This window comes from Mesoplodon mirus (assembly GCF_964341445.2).
Source record: "Mesoplodon mirus genome assembly, chromosome: 12".
Taxonomy (NCBI): Eukaryota; Metazoa; Chordata; class Mammalia; order Artiodactyla; family Ziphiidae; genus Mesoplodon; species Mesoplodon mirus.
Genome location: NC_138988.1, coordinates 75,110,528 through 75,134,401, shown reverse-complemented (window position 1 = coordinate 75,134,401; position 23,874 = coordinate 75,110,528). Strand labels below are relative to the sequence as shown.

Genomic DNA, 23,874 nt, shown 5'->3' with positions numbered 1-23,874 from the left:
GCCAGCACGCGCATCCCCACCCAGTCAGAAGAGCGCTCGTCCCGTTGGGACCTCTAGCCTCTGCCCGGCCATCTGGCCCAGCCCTCTGACCTCCTCACCGACCCAGCTGTCTCCCCCGCTGCTCACCCGGGCCTGGTGATGGAAAGTACACCTCTCATTATAGTCCTGGAACCGCTTCTCCTGGCGAGCTGCTTTGCTTACCTGGTAAAGACAGGTCGAGAGGGCTGTCGGGTGCTTGGCAGGACAGGAAGTTAATAATCAGACCAACTACCATTCATGGAGGCCTTCGGATGCTTTACCCAAGTTTTCTCATTCAATTCTCATAACTGTGAGGTAGGTCAGACTATCATCCCCTTTTACAGATAAGGGCGCTGAGGCCTGGACAGGTTAACTGAGTACACAGTGGAGCCAGGCTCTGACTCAGAGTCCTTGCTCTGCTCTGGGCTGGTGCTTCCTGGGAGCGCCCAGCCCGCCCCGGCCTCTCTGTAGCCACCTCGGTGTGAGACGTCTGACTCCGGAGCTGAAGGTCTTCATGCACAGACCTCCCAAGGTAGAACTCTCAGCACCTGTAGGCCCAGGTGGCTTCTGTCTTCTCCCCACTGAGCCTTCGCCCCAACAGCTGTTCGGCTGCTTGGGACACATGAGACGTCTGTGCCCAGGCCCTGCAGCAGCACCTCATCCTCACCGCCCTTGGGCCTCTGCCCCTCCTCCCGGCGCCGGCCCCTTACCATGGCGGAGCAGTTGTAATAGTCTTTGTGATTTGGCTTCCAGGACTTGAGGCAGCGCCAGCAGAATCCATGGTTGCATTTGGCACAAGTCATGCTGTGGAGGAAGCTAGCTGGTCAGAGGGCTCCTGCCTCTGGCCAGGGCCACAGCAGGAATGCCCAGGGCCTGGACACACCACTGAAGATGCCCTGGTCCCTCTCATGCCCTCTTAGTCTCCTTAACCTTACCAATCCTTACTGACCACACCCTGGCTTCTGAATTCCCCTCTACAGCGTAGGCTTAAAAGTGGGGGAAGGAACACTCAGACCCAGGAATCACTCTGGAGGGTGCAGCGAAGGGAGCTGAGTAACGGCCCTTGTTTGCTGAGCTTTCGGGTAGGCCCACTGCCCCTTCCTTCCGCCAGGCCTCCCACCCTCTCCCATGCCCCCCGACCCTGCCAGTGCCCACAGTGCCCCCTTCTTACTGCAGACACCCCTCGTTCTTCTCGATGGGAGCCTGACAGCTGGGACAGCGCTTGGAGATGAGCTTGGCCAGATGCTTGCTTTGGGCCTCCACGCTCATGCCATCGTAGTAGCCACCATCGTCCACCCACTGAGACATGTGGCCACAGCTGGCAGGGTAGTGCGCCTAGAGCAGGAGGGGCAGTGAGGACGCAGCCCAGCCCTTACTGCGGGGAGGGGGGGAGGTCAGGTCTGGAGGACGGCAGTGTGGGGAGGACAGGGAAGAGTCCTTGTGGGTGGCAGGGAGAGGTGTGGATCCCAGCTCCAGGACAGAGCCAGGGTGGGCACCCACCTCAGGGAAGCTACAGTTGAAGCAGGAGGCCCAGCCGCACTTGGAGCAGCTGGTCCCACAGCCCAGGCCCTGGCGGCACAGGATGCGGTCGCAGCCCTGGGGGTTGGTGCACCAGGTCAGGTTGGCACAGCTCTCCACGTAGCCACGCAGGAGGGCCTTCTCGTACTGTGGGGACGCAGGTGCCACGAGGTGAGGGCCTGGCTCTCCGGATGCCACACCTCCGGGCCCCCCCCACGCCGCGTGTCAGCCCACTTCCTGGGGCTGTGCACTGGAGCCTCTCCGAGGAGGCGGTACCTTGGAGATGACCTCTGGCGAGGAGATGATGGTGCGGATGAAGGCCCCCGTGGGCTGGGCGGGGCAGTCGGCAATGGGGCAGGTGCAGTTCAGCACAAGGTTCTGCTCAATTCGAGTTGTCAGGTACTCCTTCCAGCAAGACTGGGAGGGACACAGGAGCAGCCGCTCAGGGGCAGCGCAGGAGCAGCACAAGTGTGACTCACCTAGCACCCCTCCCCGATGGCGCACGAGGCCAGAGACAAGCCTGCTTCTACAACCCCGAAACTGACCCTAAGCTTTCCGGCCTCCATGGGTCTTCCTGAGATTGGCCCAAATGACATTTCACTTTGCGGATGTGCAGACCGTGGTAATGTAATTATAACTATTGTTGGGATGGATGTGAAGGGAATGGGAAAAGAGAATCATGAAAAAGGAGAAGATTCAAGTTCTAAGAAAGATTTGGAGACAGCAAGAAGGTCAGAGAGAAAGGAGGCCCGGGGGCCTGGCCAGGGTCACTGCGCCACAGCTGCAGCCTCGCCTCCCGCTCCACTGCTCACCTCAGTGCCTGTCTCGATGCTCCCGCTTCCCCAGACTCAGCCTCCTCCACAAAGCAGCCTCGCCAGCTGCACCCCCAAATCCTGATCAGCCACCCCACCGCTCCCCCAGTCCCCAGTGCTGGAGCTGTCACAACTCTTGAATCCTTTTCTTGCTTCCACGTCACTGCCCGCGCCAACACAGGCCATCATCCCCTCACCCCTCAACTGCCGCGGGAGCCGGTCCCATCAGTGCGCTTCCTTCCCCCATCGCTCCTGACACCATGAGCACCCGAGCCTCCAAAAGACTCCATTAACGACCCTTTCTCTCACACTGCCGACGGCGGGCGGCCGAGCTTCCCCAAATGATGCATCCAACCCCTGGAGAGTCCCCCAGGTGGTTTCAAAGCTCCAGGATAAATAAGAAACACTTCACCAGACTATTTTCACTCAAAGTACTAAACAAAACGAACCCCTTCTATAGTGAAACAAGCCCAGATAAACTGGGAAGTTGAATGCAAAATTCTTGCATTTTTGAGATCATACAGGGGAAACTTCTCCAAAGTCAGACCCCCACGCTTGCAAGCACACAGGCCATGAGGGCCCCTCACCACCATGGGGTGGGAGCCCTGCCCTGTAGGACGAAGGCCAGCATCTCAGTTCAGAGCCCACTCCACCGCCACAAGGAGCCCCTCTGCTTTGGGTGTGCCCTTGGCTTTTGCTGCCCAGCCAAGTGGAATATGGTCTCCAGCTTGGACTGCCCCTCCCGCCCTCTGCCACTCAAGCCTCACCCTGGGAAGCCACCTCCGACTGCTCCAGACCCCAGGATTTCCTGTCTGATCGCTCCTGCATTGCCACTGGCTCCCCTTTGGCTGGGACCTCTGCCATCAGCCTGCTTTTCCTCAGTCCCATTTTCCGGCTCCCCGTCTCTTCACTTCTACAGGGTCGGGGTACAGCTTGGGCCTGCTCTTCTCTCCCTGGGTGTTGCCAGCCAGGCCTCTCCACTTAATTCCAAGTTCAAAAATCCACTGTCCACTTGCCAGTCCCACACAGGTGTCCAACAAAGCAAAAGCAGCTCAAACTTCACTTGGCCAAAACAGATTGAATTTCCCCTCAAAAATCTGCCCTTCAGCCCAAACATTTTCCCCAACTCAGTAAAAGATGACACATCCCCTCCTCCCAGATGCTCAGGTCAAAAACCCAGGAACTGCCTTGATTCCCTTTTCCTAAGCCACCAACACCTGTCAGCTCTATCTCCAAATGCGTCCCAATCCGTCCCCTCCCCTCTTCACTGTCCCTAGGCCCAGCTGCCACCAACTCTTGCCTCTTTGTACAACAGCGTCCCTACTTCCACTCTTGTTCCATCCAAGTCTTTTCTCCACAAAAAGTGATCTTTTCAAAAATGGAAATCAGATCATATCATCTCCCTGCTTAAAACCCACCAGGGCTTCCCATAAATTAAAGGCCACTGTCCACCAACCCAACCCATCTGGGCCCCTGTCCACCTCCCAAATCGCCTCTCCTTCTGCTGTCCCACCAGTTTGCTCACCTACCTCACAGAACTATTTTGGGAATTAAGCAAGATGATGTGTGTAAAACAGCGCAATGGCCCAGAGTGAGTCCCCCATAAGTATTAGCTGTGGTTAGTATTAGCTCTCGGGTCCTTGCCAGTTGGGGTTTCCCCACTCCCTCACGCAGCACCCAGAGCTGTGCACGTAGTAAGTCCATGACAAGTATTAGTTGAATGAAAAAGTGAAAGTGTAAAGGAAATAATTAAGAACCCGGAAAAAGGGAGCAGAGGCAACTACGTGAGAAGAGTAACCTGAAGCCGAGCAAAAGGGAAGGAGAAAAAAGTACAAGGACACACGCACGCAAACGCACACAGCCCCGGTCACCCACCACTGGGGCAGCGCTGCTGAGAGAGGCGACTAGAATTCAGGGCAACAGGGGAGCTCATCCTGCTAAGTAGATGGGTTTGGGCACCGGTCCCACAAGCTGTGAGGCAGGGAAGATGAGGCACTCAGTACCCGGCTTCCTGCCTCAGCCCCTCCCCCTGTGAGGACCACTCCCTCTCCATCTACAGCCTGCTCTGCCTCAGCTTTACCGCAGCCTGACTTCTCATGCTTCCCTCTGCTTTTGTGCTATTTTTTGGTTTAAACCATTCCTTCTTATTTTTATATTAAATGAGAGTATATATGGTAAAAATAAGGGATGATGTTCTGGGACAAAGAGCCTTGAATGGTGATAAGGAAACCATCAACTACAGTCATCACCAATTTCATAACACTTTTCATTTAGAAAGTACCTTGATTCTGTATGTGTGTGTATCTATCTACCTACCTACCTACAGTCCTCAAATTTGGCTGAACCCTGGAATCACCTGAGGAGCTTTTAAAACTCCAGATGCCTGGGCTTCACCTTCAGAGATTCTAACTGGTCTGGGGTACAGTTTGAGCACCGGGATTTTTCAAAGCTCCCAGTGATTATAACAGGCAGCAAACTTACCTTGCAGCAGTCGTGCATGCAGCACAGAGAGGGCAAGTCGTCGTCGGGCTCCAGGGGGCTGACACACACAGGGCAGTGGTCCGGGCGTGCGGGGGCAGCCTGGGCCTGGGGGACGCACAGCCCGGCCGCCAGCAGCACTGGCTCGGGGTTATCGCTGTAGCGCTGCAGCAGCTGTTCGGCGCCCCAGTGCGAGTGAGCCAGAAGGTGCTGAGCCACGTCTGGCTCTAGGTTCAGCGTCTCCTGCACCTGCCGCACCGTGTGCTCCATCAACCCTTCCACCTCCTGGGGGCTCATGGTGCGGCCCGCAGGCAGCTGTAGGGATGCTAGGGCGGCCACAACTTCCGGGCTTGAGGGAGAGAAGAGTCAGCGGTCAGTCTCGCTGCCCTGCTTATCCAACCTGCTAGCTGAACCCCACCCTGGTCCCCCAGTCCCCGCTTGCACATCTCCATCCACACTTGCTTAACCAACCTGAGGATAACCAGCCAACCGTCAGAGCACAGCCCCCACAGGAGCATTTCTAAGAGTGGGGGGCTGGCAGTTGCAATGACTGGGGGCACTACAGGAATCTAGTGGGCAGGGGTCACGATGCTAATTGACCTACAGTGGATGGGACAATCCTACTGCAGGTGCCGCCCAAAATACTACCAGGGTGTCTGGTGAGAAACAATCTACAGCTTTACGCCTCAAAGTGCGGTCTGTGGACCAGCAGCCTAAGTGTCACCGGGAGCTCAACTGAATTTGAACGTGTGTGCATGTGAAAGTTGGAGAAAGGTTACTCTAGAGAACTTGCCTTACACACAGTGTGAACAGCAGGCATAAAAATAGAGCCATAGGGCTTCCCTGGTGGCGCAGTGGTTGAGAGTCCGCCTGCCGATGCAGGGGACACGGGTTCGTGCCCCGATCCCGGAAGATCCCACATGCCGCGGAGCGGCTAGGCCTGTGAGCCATGGCCGCGGAGCCTGTGTGTCCGGAGCCTGTGCTCCGCAACGGGAGAGGCCACAGCAGTGAGAGGCCCGCGTACAGCAAAAAAAAAAAATAGAGCCATAACAACTCCTGGTGAACTGGAGCTGATGTAAAAAGCTTTAGGGGTGCCAGCTACTTAGGGGAATCCTACGGCAAATTCCTCTGTAGAACAGACTTCCGGAAAGCTAGAATTTGTATATTTCACTGAGCAAAGTGCATGGTTAGTACCCAATACCTATCTGCGTAATATTTCAATTTTGCTTAGAATGAAAGACATCCAGAAAGGAGTTTACATGTCTGGGTCCCTTGCCTAAGGGGTGGCTTTAGGAGGCTGAGGAGAGCAAGGCCCCTGCTTGGGAAGGAGGCAGAGAAGGGGACGACAGTGCTGGGAGGGGGAATGAAGGCTAGCAAAATGGGGGAGATAACAGGGACAGGGAAAATGGGGTTAGACAAAGAAAGAAATGAAATATTTTTCCACTGGGAGCCTGACTTTGGTGCTACGAACCCTCCCATGTCACTGCAGTGCTGTCTGTCCTGGGTGGCAGTAAGGGGACAGAGCTAGGGGTGGCTACCTAGGCTTGGAGGTCTCGGAGGTCTGGCTGCCACATAAGGGGACCTCTGCCTGACCTCGGCAGGGCCCCATGGGCTCCGGGCTGGCATACATCAGGATCTGGGGGCGGTCATCCCGCCGTTCCACGTAGCCCTGGCCCAGGAGGTGCAGGATGCAAGAGAGGACATCGGTGCTGGTACAGGCCACACCCCCGGCAACAGCGCGGCCCAGGCTTCCAGGGGGATTTGGACCCTTCTGCCAGGCCTCCAGCACCTGGACGGGAGGAGAGGAAACAGGCAGGACACTTTTACCCAGAGAAGCCAGCTTGCCTGGGTTCAATGCCCGGCTCTGCCCTTACTAGCTGTGTGATTATGGACCAGTTACTAATTCATGCCTCATTTTTCTTATCTGTCAAATGAGAACAATAATAATAATAGTAATAATAATAATAACTCCACCACCACCTATCTCATAGTAGTTTTGTGTGGATTAAATGACTTAATCACGTAAACTCTTAGAATAGAGCCTGGCACTTGGTCAGCACTCATGTCTGGTCTCTACCTTCTGTCTAACTGCCCGTCGGGAATAGAAAACCCAAATGGAAATGTCACCCTTCCAGGTCTTGGGCTGAGACAGCACCTTCCCTGTGATGACCCTTGCCTCCAACCCCACCCCCAAGCACGACTCCCTCCCTCTCCCACCACCACCATGGTCTCCTCTGCCTACCAGACAAACCAGCTGGTCGACGTGGAGGCCCTTCTCTCCGTGGGCTTTGAGAATACGGACAAGAAGACAGCTCAAGAGGTTCCTCTTCTGCTCCAGGGCTCGGCCCTCGTCCTTCTCTACGTTCAGGTACGTCTGGGGAGGTAGCAGCCACAGGGCCTCCCCACGGGGCCAGAGCCCAGGCTCACGGAGCTGCAGCACACCTGGAACCCGCTCCCAGTCAGCGCCCGAGGAGGGGAAGGGACAGAGGAGTGGGGGCAAGGGGGACCCCATCCTCACCCCCTACACCACCCCCACCCGGAGAGCCCCGCCCCTCGGAGCAGAGGCTCAGCCCAGCCCCCCTCAGACCTACCTCCACGTGGGAAGTCCTGACCCTCCTGCAGGGTCAAAGGGCCGCTGTCAGCGGTGAGGGGCAGGAGTGCCTGGAGCAGCAGCTTGGGGCTGAGGTCAGAATTCTTCAGCAGAGCCTCTACTGACACCTCCTGGTCAGGAGAAACAGGGCCAGTCAGGAGGAGACAGTCAAGGGAAAGGAAAATAAGAGGGAGGACAGAAGGAAGGAGGGAGAGACTTGAGAAGAACAGTGACAGACAAAGCAGAGAAGAAGACAGCGAGAGGCCAAGGAGCTGAGGCACCTCCGTCTGATTGAAATTCAACAGCAGCCACATCTGCACGGTGGACACATGGAGGGTCTGGTCCCCAAACTGCAGCTCAGCCCGGCCCAGCCATGTCCACTGCAGTCGCCGATGTGGTCCCATGTCCAGGACTGGATGGTTCTGACCTGGGAAAGTGTTGAGGGAAAATGTGGAGACAGAGTAGGGGAAACAAGGGGTCAGCGTTGAGGTGAGGGTGCACCATTCGCCAAACTTTGCTAGTCTCTGTGGGGAGCAGGGCTCAGCATTCACAGACACAGAGGTGCCTCGTCCAGCATCCAGAGCTCAGCCTCCTCTGTGTCTGCCACAGGGACCTGGGAGCCCACCCTGAGCCTAGCCCTGCGCCAGGCGAGCTCCACGGCAGAAACACCAGAGAGGAGAGCTGGGTTTTGCTCCCAGAGAGCCGACAGTTTTAAAGACCCGCTGGGCTAGGTCTCTTCCTTCTTCTGTGAGCCTGGGCTGTTTGCTCAGACTAGAAAACAAGGATGCTGTCAAAGGGAGAGGGTATCAAAAGGAGCCAGCCTGAGAGGTGCTCTCTGGCCAAAGATGGGACAATGTGAAGATCAAAAAAAATAACACCTGCGATGAACTGAAACACATGAAATGTTTTAAAAGCCATGAGTTCGGGCCTCCCTGGTGGCGCAGTGGTTGAGAGTCCGCCTGCCGATGCAGGGGATACGGGTTCGTGCCCCGGTCTGGGAGGACCCATATGCCGCGGAGCGGCTGGGCCCGTGAGCCATGGCCGCTGAGCCTGTGCGTCCGGAGCCTGTGCTCCGCAACGGGTGAGGCCACAACAGTGAGAGGCCCGCGTACAGCAAAAAAAAATAATAATAAAAAAAAAAATAAAAGCCATGAGTTCAAAATGATATATTTTTTTAAAAGACCTCACCAGTCATCTTTGGAGGAAGCTAGAGAACCAACACATTATTTTGAAAACTGGTTAAAAATAAGGGGGAGGAGAAGAGAATCAAGCCTTTCCTGTATAAACTGTACTTCAGGGTAACCAAAAAGCTGATGAGAGGAAGTTTCTCTTTATAGAGGAAGCATTCTGGCTAACACATGGAGAGGGAATGACAGAAGCAGAATGTCACTAGCTCCTAACCCTAATGGCAATGAGAATAAATGAGCGTCTAGCAAACAGCTAATGGGAAATTATACATAATATATAAATTGGACAGACAACAGTGAAATCCACTGATCCACTTTAACATCAGAGAGAGAGACAGCCTCCAGGAGGAAGTACACGATACTACCTATGAAGTGCCCTTGCCTGAGAAATCAACCCTGAATCTGAATAAGCTCCTACATCTAAATATCGGTCTTCGGGAAAGCAGACAGAGTACGGTGCCTAGAGGACACCGTGTAGAAACAATCAACAAAATTCAGCCAGTGGACAACTCTATTTGGACAACTAACTACCCAGTTTACTCTACAAATGATTGCAAGGGGGAAGAAAACAGAGGCAGGAACCTATACATTAAGGGAGACAGGAGATATAACTCATCAAATGTAATGTGTGGGCTTTGTTTGGATCCTCAACAGGCAAAAAAAAAAAAACCCTAATTTTAAAAGCTCGAGATAATTAGGGAAATATGAATATTGACTGTATATTTAATAATATTAGGAACTGTTACTAATTTCTGTAAGTTTGATAATTGTAGTGTCCTTGCTTTTAAAAAGAGAGTCCTTACCTTAAATTTGAGGGCTAGGGAAAGCGGGTGGGGTACAAATGAAGCAAAATCGGCCATGAATTGATATATGTTGCTATACTGAAGTTTATCTATTCTGTCTACTTTTGTGTATGTCTAAAGTTTCTCACAGGGCTTCCCTGGTGGTGCAGTGGTTAAGAATCCACCTGCCAAGGCAGGGGTCACAGGTTCAAGCCCTGGTCCGGGAAGATCCCACATGCTGCGGAACAACTGAGCCCATGTACCACAACTACTGAGCTTGCGGTCTAGAGCCCGCGAGCCACAACTACTGAGCCCCTCGCGCCTAGAGCCCGTGCTCCGCAACAAGAGAAGCCACCAGAATGAGAAGCCCACGCACCACCACGAAGAGTAGCCCCCTCTCGCCACAACTAGAGAAAGTCCGCGTGCAGCAACGAAGACCCAATGCAGCCAAAAAGAAATTATTAAATAAAATTTCTCATAATGATTTTTTAAATGACGGTGAAAATAAGCCATTCTGAAATAAAAACTGGTAAAAGTCTTCCAACAATATTCCATCAATTAAGAGACTTCTTCGTAAACAAAGCAACAAAGGATTAATCTCCAAAATATACAAAATATGAGCAGAACGATGCTTTGTGACCACCTAGAAGGGTGTGATAGGGAGGGTGGGAGGGGGACGTAAGAGGGAGGGGATATGGGGATATGTGTATATGTATGGCTGATTCACTTTGTTATACGGCAGAAGCTAACGCACCACTGTAGAGCAATTATATTCCAATAAACATGCTGAAAAACAAATCATTATGCTGTGACAGCCACCATCATCCATTTAAAAAGTACAAGACAAGCTCTTTAACAATCAGACATTTTACATCATTCCTTTTACTCCTTGAAATTATATTTCCATTTCACTTCCCCCACAGAATTTTATCCTGATGTAATACATTGATATTTTTATGCTTGACAGTCTTTTACTGATCAGTCTCTCATATATCACAGCAACAAAACATGTATGCAAATTTGTTTGAAATTTGTTTCCCATAACCGTAAATAATAATTATTATATTTTAAAAAATGAGTGGAAGATCTAAATAGACCTTTCTCCAAAGAAGACATACAGATAGCCAAAAAGCACGTGAAAAGATGCTCAACATCACTAATTATTACAGAAATGCAAATCAAAACTACCATGAGGTATCACCTCACACCAGTCAGAATGGCCATCATCAAAAAATCTACAAACAGGGCTTCCCTGGTGGCACAGTGTTTAAGAGTCCGCCTGCCAATGCAGGGGTCACAGGTTCAAGCCCTGGTTCGGGAAGATCCCACATGCCATGGAGCAACTAAGCCTGTGCACCACAACTACCAAGCCTGTGCTCTAGAGCCCGCGAGCCACAACTACTGAAACCCACACGCCTAGAGCCTGTGCCCTGCAACAAGAAAAGCCACCGCAATGAGAAACCTGCAAACCGCAACGAAGAGTAGCCCCCGCCTGCTGCAACTAGAGAAAGCCCACACGTGGCAATGAAGACCCAATGCAGCCAAAAATAAAATAAAATAACATAAAAATAAATAAATTTTTTAAAAAATCTACAAACAATAAATGCTGGAGAGAGTGTGGAGAAAAGGGAACCCCTTCTACAATGTTGGTGGGAATGTAAATTGGTACTGCCACTATGGAGAAAAGCACGGAGGTTCCCTAAAAAACTAAAAACAGAGCTGCCATATGATCCAGCAATCCCACTCCTGGGTATATACCCAGAGAAAACCATAATTCGAAAAGATACATGCACCCCAGTGTTCACTGCAGCACTATTTACAATAGCCAGGACATGGAAGCAACCTAAATGTCCACTGACAGAGGAATGGATAAAGAAGGTGTGGTACATATATACAATGGAATATTACTCAGCCATAAAAAAGAACAAAATAATGCCATTTGCAGCAACATGAATAGACCTAGAGATTGTCATACTGAGTGAAGTAAGTCAGACAGAGAAGGACAAATACCGTATAATATCACTTATATGCGGAATCTAAAAAAATGGTACAAATGAACTTACTTACAAAACAGAAATAGAGTCACAGATGTAGAAAACAAACTTATGGTTACCAGGAGGGAAGGGGGGTGGGGATAAATTGGGTGATTGGGATTGACATTTACATACTCCTTATATATAAAATAGATAACTAACAAGGACCTACTATACAGCACAGAGAACTCTACTCAATACTCTGTTATGACCTATATGGGAAAAGAGTCTAAAAAAGAGTGGCTATATGTGTATGTATAACTGATTCATGTGCTGTACAGCAGAAAGTAACACGACACTGTAAATCAACTATACTCCAATAAAAATTAAAAAAAAAAAACTTCTAAAGGATGTACTTTAGGAAGAAAATTGAACTCAGAAAGAAGGATCAAGATGCAAAAGGAGGGACTTCCCTAGTGGTCCAGTGGTAAAGAACCTGCTTTCCAACGCAGGGGACGTGGGTTCAATCCCTGGTTGGGGAACTAAGATCCCACACGCCGCAGGGCAACTAAGCCAGTGCGCCACAACTACTGAGCTCGCACGCCTCAGTGAGAAAGTCCACGTGCCACAAACTACAGAGCCCACGTGCTCTGGAGCCCACGCACCACAACTACAGAGCCCGCATGCCACAACTAGAGCCCTCACGCTGCAACTACAGAAAAGCCCGTGCACCGCAACAAAGTGCCTGCATGCCAAAACAAAAACATCCTGCATGCCACAGCTAAGACCTGACATAGCCAAAAAAATAAATTAAATAAATATTTTTTTTAAATGCAAGAGGAGGGGCTTCCCTGGTAGCACAGTGGTTGAGAGTCCGCCTGCCAATGCAGGGGACACGGGTTCGTGCCCTGGTCCGGGAAGATCCCACATGCCGCGGAGCGGCTGGGCCCGTGAGCCATGGCCGCTGAGCCTGCGCGTCCAGAGCCTGTGCTCTGCAACGCGAGAGGCTACAACAGTGAGAGGCCCGCGTACTACAAAGAAAAAAAAAAAAATGCAAGAGGAATGGTGACTAAAGCAATTGGTATGATGGCAAATCCAAACTGAATAAAACAATAATAATGATGACTAGCTGGGAGGTAAAAAAAGATACAAGATGGGAGTTAGAGCTGGAATTAAGATTTTCTGTGGTCCTTTTATTGTTCAGGAAGATGCAAAGTGATAGTAACAAGTCAAGTTTATATTAAAAATATAAGGGCAATCAACTATAGAAATAGAATGCATAACTTCCAAAACTGATAGAGACAAAAAAGGAATTTTTTAAAATCCATAATAAAATGCATAAAACCTCAGGGCAGAATCACATCTATAAAGATGTTCCTTTTTTTTTTTTTTGCTTTACCTGTACATTTTATATACTCTTTTGTGTATATGAAATAACTAAAATTTAAAATTAATAAGAAGGGTGAACTAAGAGGTTAAAAATAAAAGCCAAATACATCATTACTCATAATAATTATAGACAAAAATTGACAATTCAAAAAGAGATTATTAGGTTGATTAAAAAAACAAATTCTAGGTATTTATAAGACACATTCCTAAAATATAAGAGTATGGTAAAGTTAAAAGTTAAATGAGGGAATTCCCTGGTGGTCCAGTTAGGACTCCATGCTCTCAGTGCAGGGGTCCGGGTTCAATCCCTGGTTGGGGAACTAAGATCCGCAAGCCACAGAGGCAGCCAAAAAAAAAAAAGTAAAATGCTACTGGGGGAAATCCTGATGAGAGTAGAATATTGGCATGTTTTAAAGTATACTGCCAATAGATTGCTTATGTTTTTTTACCTTTTTATTTTACATTGGAGTAGAGCCAATTAACAATGTTGTGAATAGTTTCAGGAGCACAGCAAAGGGACTCAGCCATACGTACACGTGTATCCATTCTCCACCAAACTCCTCTCCCATCCAGGCTGCCACATAACATTGAGCAGAGTTCCCTGTGCTATACAGCAGGACCTTCAGATTGCTTATTAATAGTAGCAAGGGAAAAAATATTAACTATACAGTGGAGAAATCAAACAATCTCTTGACCAGGTTGTCAAAATTAACATCACAAACAAGGGGCAGATGGTAATCCTGTGCTTCCAGATGTAATACCCTGAGAAGTATATAATATCAGTTAGTACTCTGGCCAGGAATATATAACTTGAATCTAATCATGAGGAAATATACCAACTTAAGATAGGAACTACTTAGAAAATTTTAAAGGACTATATTCTCCCAAAATGTCAACATCACAAAAGACAAAGAATGGCCGAGGAATTGTTCCAGACTAAACGAGACTAGAGACATGACAACTAAACATAACGGGTGATCCTAGACTAGGTCCTCTCCTGGACTGGAAAAAAAAAAAAAAAAAAGATTATGGAGTAATTGACAAAATTGGAATATGGAAAGTAGATTAAAAGTATTATATGAATGTTAATATTTGAAAGTAATAAATGTACTGCAGTTTTAAAAGAGAATATTTTATTCTGAGGAAATGTGTATTATTTAGGGGCAAAGAGCCAGCATATATGCAGCAGTTCATGAGAAAAAAGGATACACAAACACATACCACATATACATACATATACACATTTATAGATATGTATATGTACACAAAGAGCAAATGATAAAAGCAAATGGAGGGAAACGTTAACAAAAAGTAAACTTGGATAAAGAATATATGAGTGTTCTTTGTATTATTCTTACAATTTTTCTGTAAATTTGAATTATTTCCAAATAAAAAAATCTTCAAGTAAAGGAACAACTGAATTTTATACTTAAAATGGTTAAAATGGCAAACTTTGCTATTCATATTTGACCACAATAAAAGAGACCTAAAAGAATGATGAATCCAAAAAAAAAAAGTAAAAGGATAGAAAAAGATATACTAGAAAGATACTAATCAAAGAAAGCTGGTATAGGGACTTCCCTGGCGGTCCAGGGGTTAAGACTCTGTGTTTCCACTGCAGGGGGCACGGGTTCCAACCTTGGTCGGTGAACTAGGATCCTGCATGCCTTGCGGCATGCCCAAAAAATTAAAAAAAAAAAAAAAGAAAGCTGGTATACTATTAATACCAGATAAAAATAGACCTTAAGGCTTCCCTGGTGGTGCAGTGGTTGGGAGTCCGCCTGCCGGTGCAGGGGACGTGGGTTCGTGCCCCGGTCTGGGGGGGATCCCACGTTCCATGGAGCAGCTGGGCCCATGGGCCATGGCCGCTGAGCCTGCACGTCCGGGGCCTGTGCTCCGCGGCGGGGGAGGCCACGGCGGTGAGAGGCCCGCGTACTGCAAAAAAAAAAAAAAAAAAAAAAAAAAAAAATAGACCTTAAGAGAAAAAACTTTACTAGAAAGAAAGATGGTCATTTCACAATAATGAGGCTTAACTGACCATGAAGATTCTAAACCTGCATAGTCCATTACGGTAGCCACTAGCCATATGTGGCTCTTTAACTTTAAACTGGTTAAAGTACATAAAATTAAATATCGAGCTCCTCAGTCACACTAGTCCCATTTCAAGTGCTCAACAGACACAAATGGCTGTCATATTGAACAGCACAGAAAAGAACTTTTCCATCATTGCAGAAAGCTCTATTGGACAGCACTGTTAAATGATTTTAAGCTTGTATCTGATAATACAGTCAAAAAATATATAAAGCAAAACTGACATGATTAGAAGTTTAAAAATTCACTACTATAATGGTAGATTTTAGCATACTTCTCTAAGTAATAGAGCAAACAGACAAAAATGAGTAAGGTTACAGATTTGAACAACACAAGGTCAATTTAGTGGAATATACAGAAATCTATATCCAACAGTTGAAGAATACACATTCTTCTTAATCACACATAGAACACTTATAAAATCTGACCATCTACTAGGCCGTAAAGGAAGTCTCAATAAATTGCAAAGATTCAGAATCATAGAAATCATGTTCTTTGGCCACAAGGGAATGAAGGTTAAAATCTAAACCAGAAAGATAACTAAGCAAAATAAAAGTTTGGAAATTTAAAAATATACTTCCGGGACTTCCCTGGTGGTCCAGTGGTTGAGAATCCGCCTCCCAATGCAGGGGATGCAGGTTTGATCTCTGGTTGGGGAACTAAGATCCCACATGCCACGGGGCAACTAAGCCCACGCACCACAACTAAAGAGCCCACGTGCCGCAACTACGGAGTCCACCCGCTCTGGAGCCTGTGTGCCACAACTAGAGATGCCACACGCTGCAACTACTGAGCCCGGGCGCCACAACTAAAGCCCACGTGCCTCAAGGAAAGATCCCGCATGCCGCAACTAAGACCCAACACAGCCAAATAAATAAATAAATATTTTAAAATATACTTCAAAAAAACTAATAAATCAAAGAAATAAAAATGGAAATTAGAAAATTCTTAGAACTAAACAATAATAAAGTACTACATGATAAAAACTTATGCAACATCCCAAATGTCCAGCATTCATGCAGTGGAATATGACTAAGTGATGCAAAAGAACAAAGTAATGACATAACTGACAACCTGAATAACTCCCACAGACGTTATGTTGAGTAAAAGATATCAGACACAGCAGAATACATACTCTATGATTCCACTTACATGATGCTTAAAGGCAAAAATCTATGATGATAAAGGGAAAAAGAATAATTTCTCTTGGAAGAAGATGCTGACTAGAAAGGGGACATGAAGGAGGAAGCCTTTTGGGGTGCTGGAAAAGTTCTGCATCTTGATCTGGGGAGTGGTTATGGGAGGGCATATGGACATTAAATTCATTAAGCTATAATTAAGATTTGTGCACTTCATTGAATACTAATTATACGTCAAAAAAACTCTAAAAAAATAAAACCAAAAAACTTACTGAATGCAGCTAAAGTAATGTTGAGAGGGACATGAATAGCCTTAAATAGTTTCATTTGAAAATCAGAAGTCTGAAAGGACTAAAAATTAAGTAAGCATGCAACTTGAAGTTAAAAAAAGAAAAATAGAACAAATTCGTACAAAGGTGAAGAAAATAAGAGAGAAATTAATGAAGATCTAACCCACACTTTTCCACCCTTCCTTAGGAGATGGTTCTCTCTAGAGAGTATTTTTCTTCATATCTACACATTCCTGTCCAAAGATCCTCTCCTCTTCCTCTCTGAGATACCACCCCAAATCTCACCCCAATCTCCAAATGCCTATCCCTATCTCCTCACTCTGATTGTAGAAATTGGAGAAGCGGTCAAGGGCATCACAGAATTCTGTGGGAAGGCACTTTCTGGGATGGTACAGGTAGCAGAGTGGAGAGACCGGCCAGCAGCGTGGTGACAGGACCAGTACAGAAACTGTTGGACTTGGATCTTCGATAAACAGTTCTTTCTCAGCCTCCTCTTCCTCCTCTTCCTCCTGAGAGACAGAAGGATTTCAAGGGCTCTTGGGCTCCCTTCTTTGGTCTAGTCTTCCCCTGCTCTCCCACTCTTTCCCTTGCTCTCACCTCCTCTTCTTCCAGGCCCTGTTCCTCCTCATCCTCCTGCTCCAAGAGCAGCTTGTCCAGCTGCTGGAGCTGGTACACATGGAACTGGCGCTGCAGCTCCTCCGAGGTGCTCAGGCTCCGCAACATCTGCTGGGGGAGGCGGTTGGGGAAGCAGGGGCCGATCTGCTCCAGCACGGCCCCCTCCAGCCAGCTCGAGCCCACGCTCAGGAGACGGTCCGCCATGTAGTGCCTGCAGCGCGCACAGCCCAGGCCGAGCCTCAGTGTGGGTGCTTGGCATGGCCCCCCCGCTCCAGAACGTAGGTACCTCTGTTGTAGCCTGCCTGGGTCACAGGCCATCCCTCACCTCGTCCTTCCCACCAGTGCCACGGCCATCTCTGCATCTTAATCTCTCCTCCCTACTGCTCCTCCCTCACCTTCCCTCTAAGACTCAAGTCTCCCCCTTCTCTAGACTCTATGCCTCCCATGCCCTACTTCTCCAGCCCTGCACTCACTGGTAGAAGTGCTCAAAAGTCGTGGCCAGCTCCAGGCCAGAGAGGACCATGATGGGCTCCAGGTGCCACTGGAGCCGCGCCAGCATTTCCACTCCAGGGGTTCCACCCATCAGGCCACCCTGGATCTGCTGGTCGATGTGCCTGGCGAACTGCTCACTCATCTGGGGGCAACAGGGAGGGCAGCAGCAAACCATGAAGAGGGAGTGGAGCAGAAGGGTGGCGGGTGGAAGGAGGTCAAAAGGCAGAGCAGAAATGGACTGGGAAGCCGGCGGTCCCCAGCACTCACGTGGGCAGCGGTGAGGAAGGACTGCTGTAGCAAGGCGCCCGAGAAGCCGCTGCGCAGGGCCAGCATGAAGGCTGCTCGGGGCCCGAAGAGCTCTGAGCCTGCTCTCTGCAAGCGCCCGTAGAGTTTACAGTAGCGGGGCACGAAGTCTGGCGCCCTCCAGGCCGCAGCCAGGAACCTGCTGACCTGAGGAGAAAGGGGAAACTGCATCCAAGGGGCAGCCCAGCAGCCTCGGTCCCGCCCGGACCTCAGCTCCCTCTGCCCACCTGCTCCTGCACCACACTCAGCCAGCACTGGGTTATGTTCTTCAGGCTGCTGCTTGGAAGAACTGGTGAAGGCCCAGGGCTCCGGTCCTGGCCCTTACTGTTCTTGCTGACTGTGGACACAAGAGGTCAAAGGACGGGGTTCATCTCAGCCCCTGGGCGAGTCCCGGCATCCTGGGAACTGACCCCTTGGAAGGCCCATGGCAAAGCAGAAAGGATGAGTAAAACCCAGGAGAGAGAGGAGTCAGATTATCACCGCTGCCCAGATTCTTAGTTCAACTGGCCAGACTGGGACTCACAGGGCCGAGTGGACGGCTCAGGAGAAGGCCCAGGAGGAGGCTCCACATGCACCAGCAAGTGGCAAAGGCGACGGACTCGAGAGGCAAAGGCTGCTGCTCGACTCAGGGGGTTCCGAGAGCTCTCTCTTTGCTCCAAGTACTGGTCCAGCAGCCACCCCAGGGAGCTCACACCTTCCACATCTAAAAGAAGATGGGTCAGGAACAGGTCTCCATGGGCGATGGGGAAGGGAGAGCCCAGGAGGACAGAGAAGGAGTGGTTGTACAAAAAGGATTTGGGGGCAGCAGGGCCTTCGTCCTCCCCTCACCAAGGTTTGCTTCAGCTGGAGTCTGGGGACATGGGAACACGTTGGGGGTGAGGGTGAGAATTCAAATACCAGAGTCTCAGGGAGCAGTTCCTGGGGCAGGAAGGAGAGGAACACTGAGGTGACAAGCCTTCAGGGATAAAGACAGGAACCAAAAGAGCCAAGAGCATTAACTCAGGTCAGCCCTGGGAATAATTACGAGGAGCGGGTTAGTTGGGCCAGGGGTGGGGACGGTTACCGGGGGAGGTGATGTTCTGCACCAGGGGGCTGACCAGGGCCTCCCAGCAGGTCTTGCCCAGTGCTTGGGCGGCCTCGTCATCAGGGAGGAAGCGATCAGCAAAATTCTGCTCGTGACGCAAAACCCTGTTCAGTCTGGGAACAAAGAGTGTCTGGTCAAGGATTAAAGACTTCCCTGAGGCCTCCACTCAAGCACGCTCAACTCCCAATCACCCTGATCCCCCGCTCAGCACACACTTCTCACCTCTGCTCTATCCCCGATCCCGGCTGCTGCTTTACCCTTCAGACTCCCCTGAAGCACATCTCCTGCTCCTTTAACCATCCCCTCTCCTCCCTGCCTGCCTCCTGCCCACTCACCTGGGGCAGAGCTGGAGGAGGCGCTTGCGGTCCTCTGCAATGTCCCGGCTCCAGGCTTGCGCCCGAATTGTGTAGAAGAGACACGTACGGCGACACAGCTGCTCTCGGAATAGTGGCCAGAAAGTGGGCTTGGGGCCCAGGACCTCCACGCCCCGAACCCGGGTGTCAATGCCGCCCTGCAATGTGCACAGGCCTCACACCCTCGGCTCCCTGGAGACATTCCCGCATCTCTGGAACTCAACAGCTTCCTGGGCCATCCACAAGCAGACTAAGGAGGACCCTTGGCCTGAGCCTGGCCTGAATGCTGGAGAATCCAGGCACTGCGGAAACCCTGTGCTTCCTCCTGGTCCCCAGCCCCCAGCCTTTGCCCTCGCCCCACCTGCTGGCAGCGCTTTATGCGGATCTGGATGACAGGCCAGAAACGGTTCAGGTTCTCCAGGAGGACCACCCGGCTGGCGGAGGGCATCACGTTCACCTGGTGGGGCAGGGGAGAAGAGGTAGAGAGCTGTCACCTGCAGAAGTGGAGCGGGAAGGACTGTTGACAGCAACCAAGTCTGTGACAGTGTGTGCCCTTCACCTCTCCCGCCCTGCGCCCGTGGATCTACACGCCTCCACAGCCCTAATTCTATTCTCGCTGCTTACGAGGCAGTTGCCTGCCTCGAAGGGATGTGGGAGCTCCCCATGGACTGGGTCCTTCTGATAAGGCCCCGGGACCAACAGAAGGATGGAGAGTAAGGGGAAGCGGGGCACAGGGTCCCCACCGTGTTGAGCTCCGTGCTGATGCAGCTGACACTGTCACCCCCAAACACCACCACCCTGGCTGGCATGTAACTTGAGTCCTCGCTGGCCACCAGCAGAGTCAGCTGCCTGGCAGAGGAAAAAGGAATCAGTCAGAACCAGGGCCCTGGTCTTGGTTCAGAACTTCAGCCCACCACTTCCTCTTCAGACTCCTGTCCTCTGCTTAAGCATCAGTTTTCCCCAGACCCCCGCTCTTCCCTTTATCCTCTCCCAAAGTGGCTTCATTTAAACCCATAGTTTCAGCTTAAAGTTCACACCCTAATGACTCCAAATCCACATCTCTACCCTAGACCGCTCTCCTGAGCTTCCACGCCACGCATCCAACAGACATTTCTATGTCGCACCCACAGGCACCTCCAAGCCTACATGCCCACAGGGAGCGGTCATCTGTCTGTAGAAACCTGCTCCTCTTCCTATTTCTCTCTCCTGGGAAAGAAAACTGCCATCCACCTAGTTCTCCAACTAGAACACATGACTTCTCCCTCACGGCCGCCCTCATCCAGTCGGTGGCAGGCGCTGTAGACGCCACCTCTCAAGCTCTCCCAGTCCACCGCCCCCTCGCCATCTATTCCCGTCCCCTCTGCCTTACTGAACGTTCATCACTCAGTAAGCCTTCCAACTCTCTCCCAGCCTGCCACCCAAATTCACATAATTGCCAGAGTTCTCTAAATTAAAATGCCTACTTTTGTCTCTTTCCCTCTTAAACTCCTTCAGTGGGCTCCTCAAGTTTCAGAATAAAGCTCAAAGTGGTTCGATCACAGAGCTCTGTGGTCCGGCTCTGGCTCCGTTTCTGGCTTCCTCTCCTGCCACTCCACTACACATACCCTTCGTTCCAGCCAAACACAATTACTTAAGGTTCCCCCAAATACATCATCGTTTCTTGCTTCCATTTTGCACATAGGCTGTCCCTCGGCCTGGAGTATCCGTTGCCCCCTTTACCTCATCAATTTCTACTGCAAACAACCCAGTCAGCCCCTCCTTCCGGCAGCCTCCTCTGAGCTCTCAGTTGGCATCAGGAACCAGTGCACACACCAACCGTAACTTTTTTCTTACTCTATTTCTTACTGATTTTCCAGCCTGGCTCCCCAACAAGACTGTAAGTTCCCTGAAGACAGGCCCCTTATCTTACTGTCCGCGCAGCTCCAGACCCTTGCAGGGTGCCTGGCACACAGTACACAATAAACAAATACCCACGGGAGGAGTGGATAAGTGAGTCATTGCTCTCCCTCGACCAAAACCACAGGGCAGTGACACATGACCTGTAGGGGGGGCACGGCACAGGCTTGGGGATTGAGGGGACGTCTACACTTAGCTCAGGGAGATGAGGCCAACGTGTCTATGTTCACTGCACAAAATGGGTTTCAGTGTGTCCCTCAGGCATAGGGGTTCAGTCGGGGTTGTGTGTGTGTGGGCAATCCTCTGAGGATGTGTACTGGGGCATATCAGAATATTCGTGTGTGTGCACACACGCGTGTGAGGGCACACATGCACATATGGACATGGGCACGCTCACACCTAACAAGAACACCGCGGTGCATGTGTAGGGTGATGTAGTGGGAGCCGGTGCTGCCGTTGGACTCCCAGTAGGTCTTGGGGTTGCGGTCCGTCAGCTTGCTGGCCCGGTGCGGGTTGGAGGACACCTCCACCTTCTCCCAGCACTTGTCCTCCTTCACCTCCACGCTGGAGCCTGCGGGCAGGCGGGAAGCCTGGTCAGTTGAGAGAGAGGAAAGGAAGGGGACTAGGGAGCAGGAAGGGAAGGGGGAAACAGATGCTGGGGTGGCAGCAGGAGAAAGTAGATGGGGGCACGAACCCTGGCAGAGATGCCTGAGGAACACGTCAAAGAAGGGGATGTTGATGGGGCGGTAGGTTCGTCTGTGGTCTTCGATCTGGCCCAGCACCATCTGCAGCCCGGACATCAGAGAGAAGGGGTGTGGGGAAGGGGCAGAGACACGGAAACACATGTGGAGAAAGAATCAAGGGGCAACAGAACACTCAACCCCTTTCTTCCCAAATTTTGGCAGAACAGAACCATGTGGGGTAAAGGTTGGGGAACAAGTGCCCTAGATTTGCTACTACTTATGCCAAACAGGGACATGCACTGAACCACCTTCCCCTGCTTCTGGCTTACTTCTCAGCTCCGGACCCACACACCTCCTCACCTGAATGCAGCCAGCCAGGATGCTGGAGGTAAGGTTACTATAGAGCTGGGCGTGTTTCTCACACTCTGTCACCAGGTCCCGCAGCTCACAGGCCAGCAGCAGCTGAGCCGAGTGCTTGTCCAGGACTTTGGCGAGGGCCTCTTTGGCTCCCAGGCAGCAGAGCACCACTGCATAGTCCTTGTGCACGGAGGCCAGGCGATACAGGAAGCAGAGCAGCTCCTGAACAATCTGGCCCAGAGCCACAGAGGTTAACGTAGGGAAACAAAGGGCAGGCTGTACAGGCTGAGGGGCGGGTTTACAAATGGGGATGTGGTGGCTGAGACTTTGGAGAACTTGAAAGCAGAGTACCAAAGCCAGGCTGGCACAGAACACTGGGGTGCCGGGACTCCAGAGTGAGTTGGCAGGGGCAGAGCTCGGGCGCAGCTCCCCAGGCTTCTTCCTGCCAGGACCAAGCTACCTCAGGAGCCAACCTCAGTGTCTGAGCCTTGCTCCACAAGGCACAAACCCCAAAGGCGGAGAGCAAGGACTGCGTGGACTGGTGAACGTGGGCTTCTCCTAAACCCAGAATCTTAAAATTCAGGTGCAGCCAGAAGGCCTCGGTTCTGGAGACGCTCAGATGACGCTGGTCTCCTTCCTACACACCCCTCCCAGTTTCCAGACTCATCCAGGAAGGCCGTACTGTGCCCTCCAGAACCTCACTAGGTAGCTGGTGTCCAGAGGCTGCCTTTCCCTCCCCCACCCTTGCCAGGGCTCTGGTACCTCAAAGTCACTGCTAGGGCCACTCAGACAGTTGAGGCAGGGCTCCAAGACCTCATGCCAGGGAAGGACCATGGCCTCTGGGTGATCCAGCAGCCGGGTCATGACCCTGGCGAGGGATGGAAGCAAGTGAAGTCCTTGCAGTCTGCCAGCTGCCCTTGCCCCCGACGCACGGGTGCCCCCGAGCTGGCCTCTCACCTCAGCGCCGTCAGCAGCAGAGTTTTGTTGGGCCCGGGGGCGTCCAGAGTCCGCAGAAACAGGAGGAAGGGCTGGCTCTCCTGCTGGAGGCGCTTGAGGAGAGGTCTCACGGCACCCCCTGGGCTGCCCTCTCGGCACAGCACACGCTCCAAGTCCAGGAGGAGCTCTGCAGACGGGCCCCCCACCAGGGATCGGATCAGTAGCTCAGGGGACCCATCCTGGCCCTGGGCGCCAGGCGTCTCCAGTGCTGCTGCTCAGACACACAGGAGGGAAAAATGGGCAGGAAGGAGAGTCATACAAATTGGTCAAACTGAGAAACTGGCAGATGCAGAAAATAACCACCGCCCCCCAATTTTCCTCCTGTTGTGAGGATGTCTGAAATTTCTACTCAACTGTGGGGGATTTTCTTTTCTGGCACCAAATATATACCTAACTACATCTGTAAAAATCAGTATGGCAAAAACTGTCAAGTTAAACAGCAGTTTTAATCTCATACAGTCACACAACTACCTTTTAGTATTAACTGTCAGCTTTGCTATTACACAAGTCAATAACTATTAGCTACTACAGTCACATCCCTATACTACCTAACATGGTGGCTTCAGATGTACAGACTAAAAGACACACAGTGCTTATTCTGATTTGCCCCCATACTTCCAGGTTTCACTTGTTTGTAAATACAAAAGGTTTCTTCCCTATGGCATCAGTAGTTCACATTCTAGTCACCAACTTTCTGTATCATAAGCTACAATTCCTCTACAGAAGGCCTCTCTAGAAGTCATTTCAACCAACCTTCCAGTGTCCGATAAGAGCGGACCAAACCCAGCCCAGACAGATGGGAACCCTTTTATGTTTAAAGCCATTCAG

General features: G+C 50.7%; 1 protein-coding gene across 4 annotated transcripts in view; it reads right to left on the bottom strand.

The window, feature by feature from the left end:
• The window catches only part of CUL9 (cullin 9), a 37,728-nt gene that overhangs the window by 1,969 nt on the left and 11,885 nt on the right, over positions 1-23,874 (bottom strand). For 3 of the 4 annotated variants that reach the window (XM_082637291.1, XM_082637292.1, XM_082637293.1), the window contains exons 12-36: positions 23,008-23,257; positions 22,813-22,918; positions 22,054-22,281; positions 21,705-21,795; positions 21,410-21,581; positions 19,858-19,963; positions 19,476-19,571; positions 19,097-19,272; positions 18,741-18,874; positions 18,201-18,380; positions 17,905-18,014; positions 17,642-17,824; positions 17,356-17,516; positions 16,865-17,093; positions 16,587-16,776; positions 7,698-7,843; positions 7,418-7,547; positions 7,069-7,268; positions 6,365-6,615; positions 4,830-5,175; positions 1,813-1,953; positions 1,519-1,683; positions 1,190-1,353; positions 729-822; positions 127-201 (exon numbers count right to left, since the gene is read on the bottom strand). In XM_082637291.1, coding sequence (XP_082493417.1) covers positions 127-201; positions 729-822; positions 1,190-1,353; positions 1,519-1,683; positions 1,813-1,953; positions 4,830-5,175; positions 6,365-6,615; positions 7,069-7,268; positions 7,418-7,547; positions 7,698-7,843; positions 16,587-16,776; positions 16,865-17,093; positions 17,356-17,516; positions 17,642-17,824; positions 17,905-18,014; positions 18,201-18,380; positions 18,741-18,874; positions 19,097-19,272; positions 19,476-19,571; positions 19,858-19,963; positions 21,410-21,581; positions 21,705-21,795; positions 22,054-22,281; positions 22,813-22,918; positions 23,008-23,257 — 4,124 coding nt within the window. Of the gene's footprint in view, positions 1-126; positions 202-728; positions 823-1,189; positions 1,354-1,518; positions 1,684-1,812; positions 1,954-4,166; positions 4,320-4,829; positions 5,176-6,364; positions 6,616-7,068; positions 7,269-7,417; positions 7,548-7,697; positions 7,844-16,586; positions 16,777-16,864; positions 17,094-17,355; positions 17,517-17,641; positions 17,825-17,904; positions 18,015-18,200; positions 18,381-18,740; positions 18,875-19,096; positions 19,273-19,475; positions 19,572-19,857; positions 19,964-21,409; positions 21,582-21,704; positions 21,796-22,053; positions 22,282-22,812; positions 22,919-23,007; positions 23,258-23,874 lie in introns of those variants that run through there. The other variant, XM_082637294.1, reaches the window with a different exon arrangement.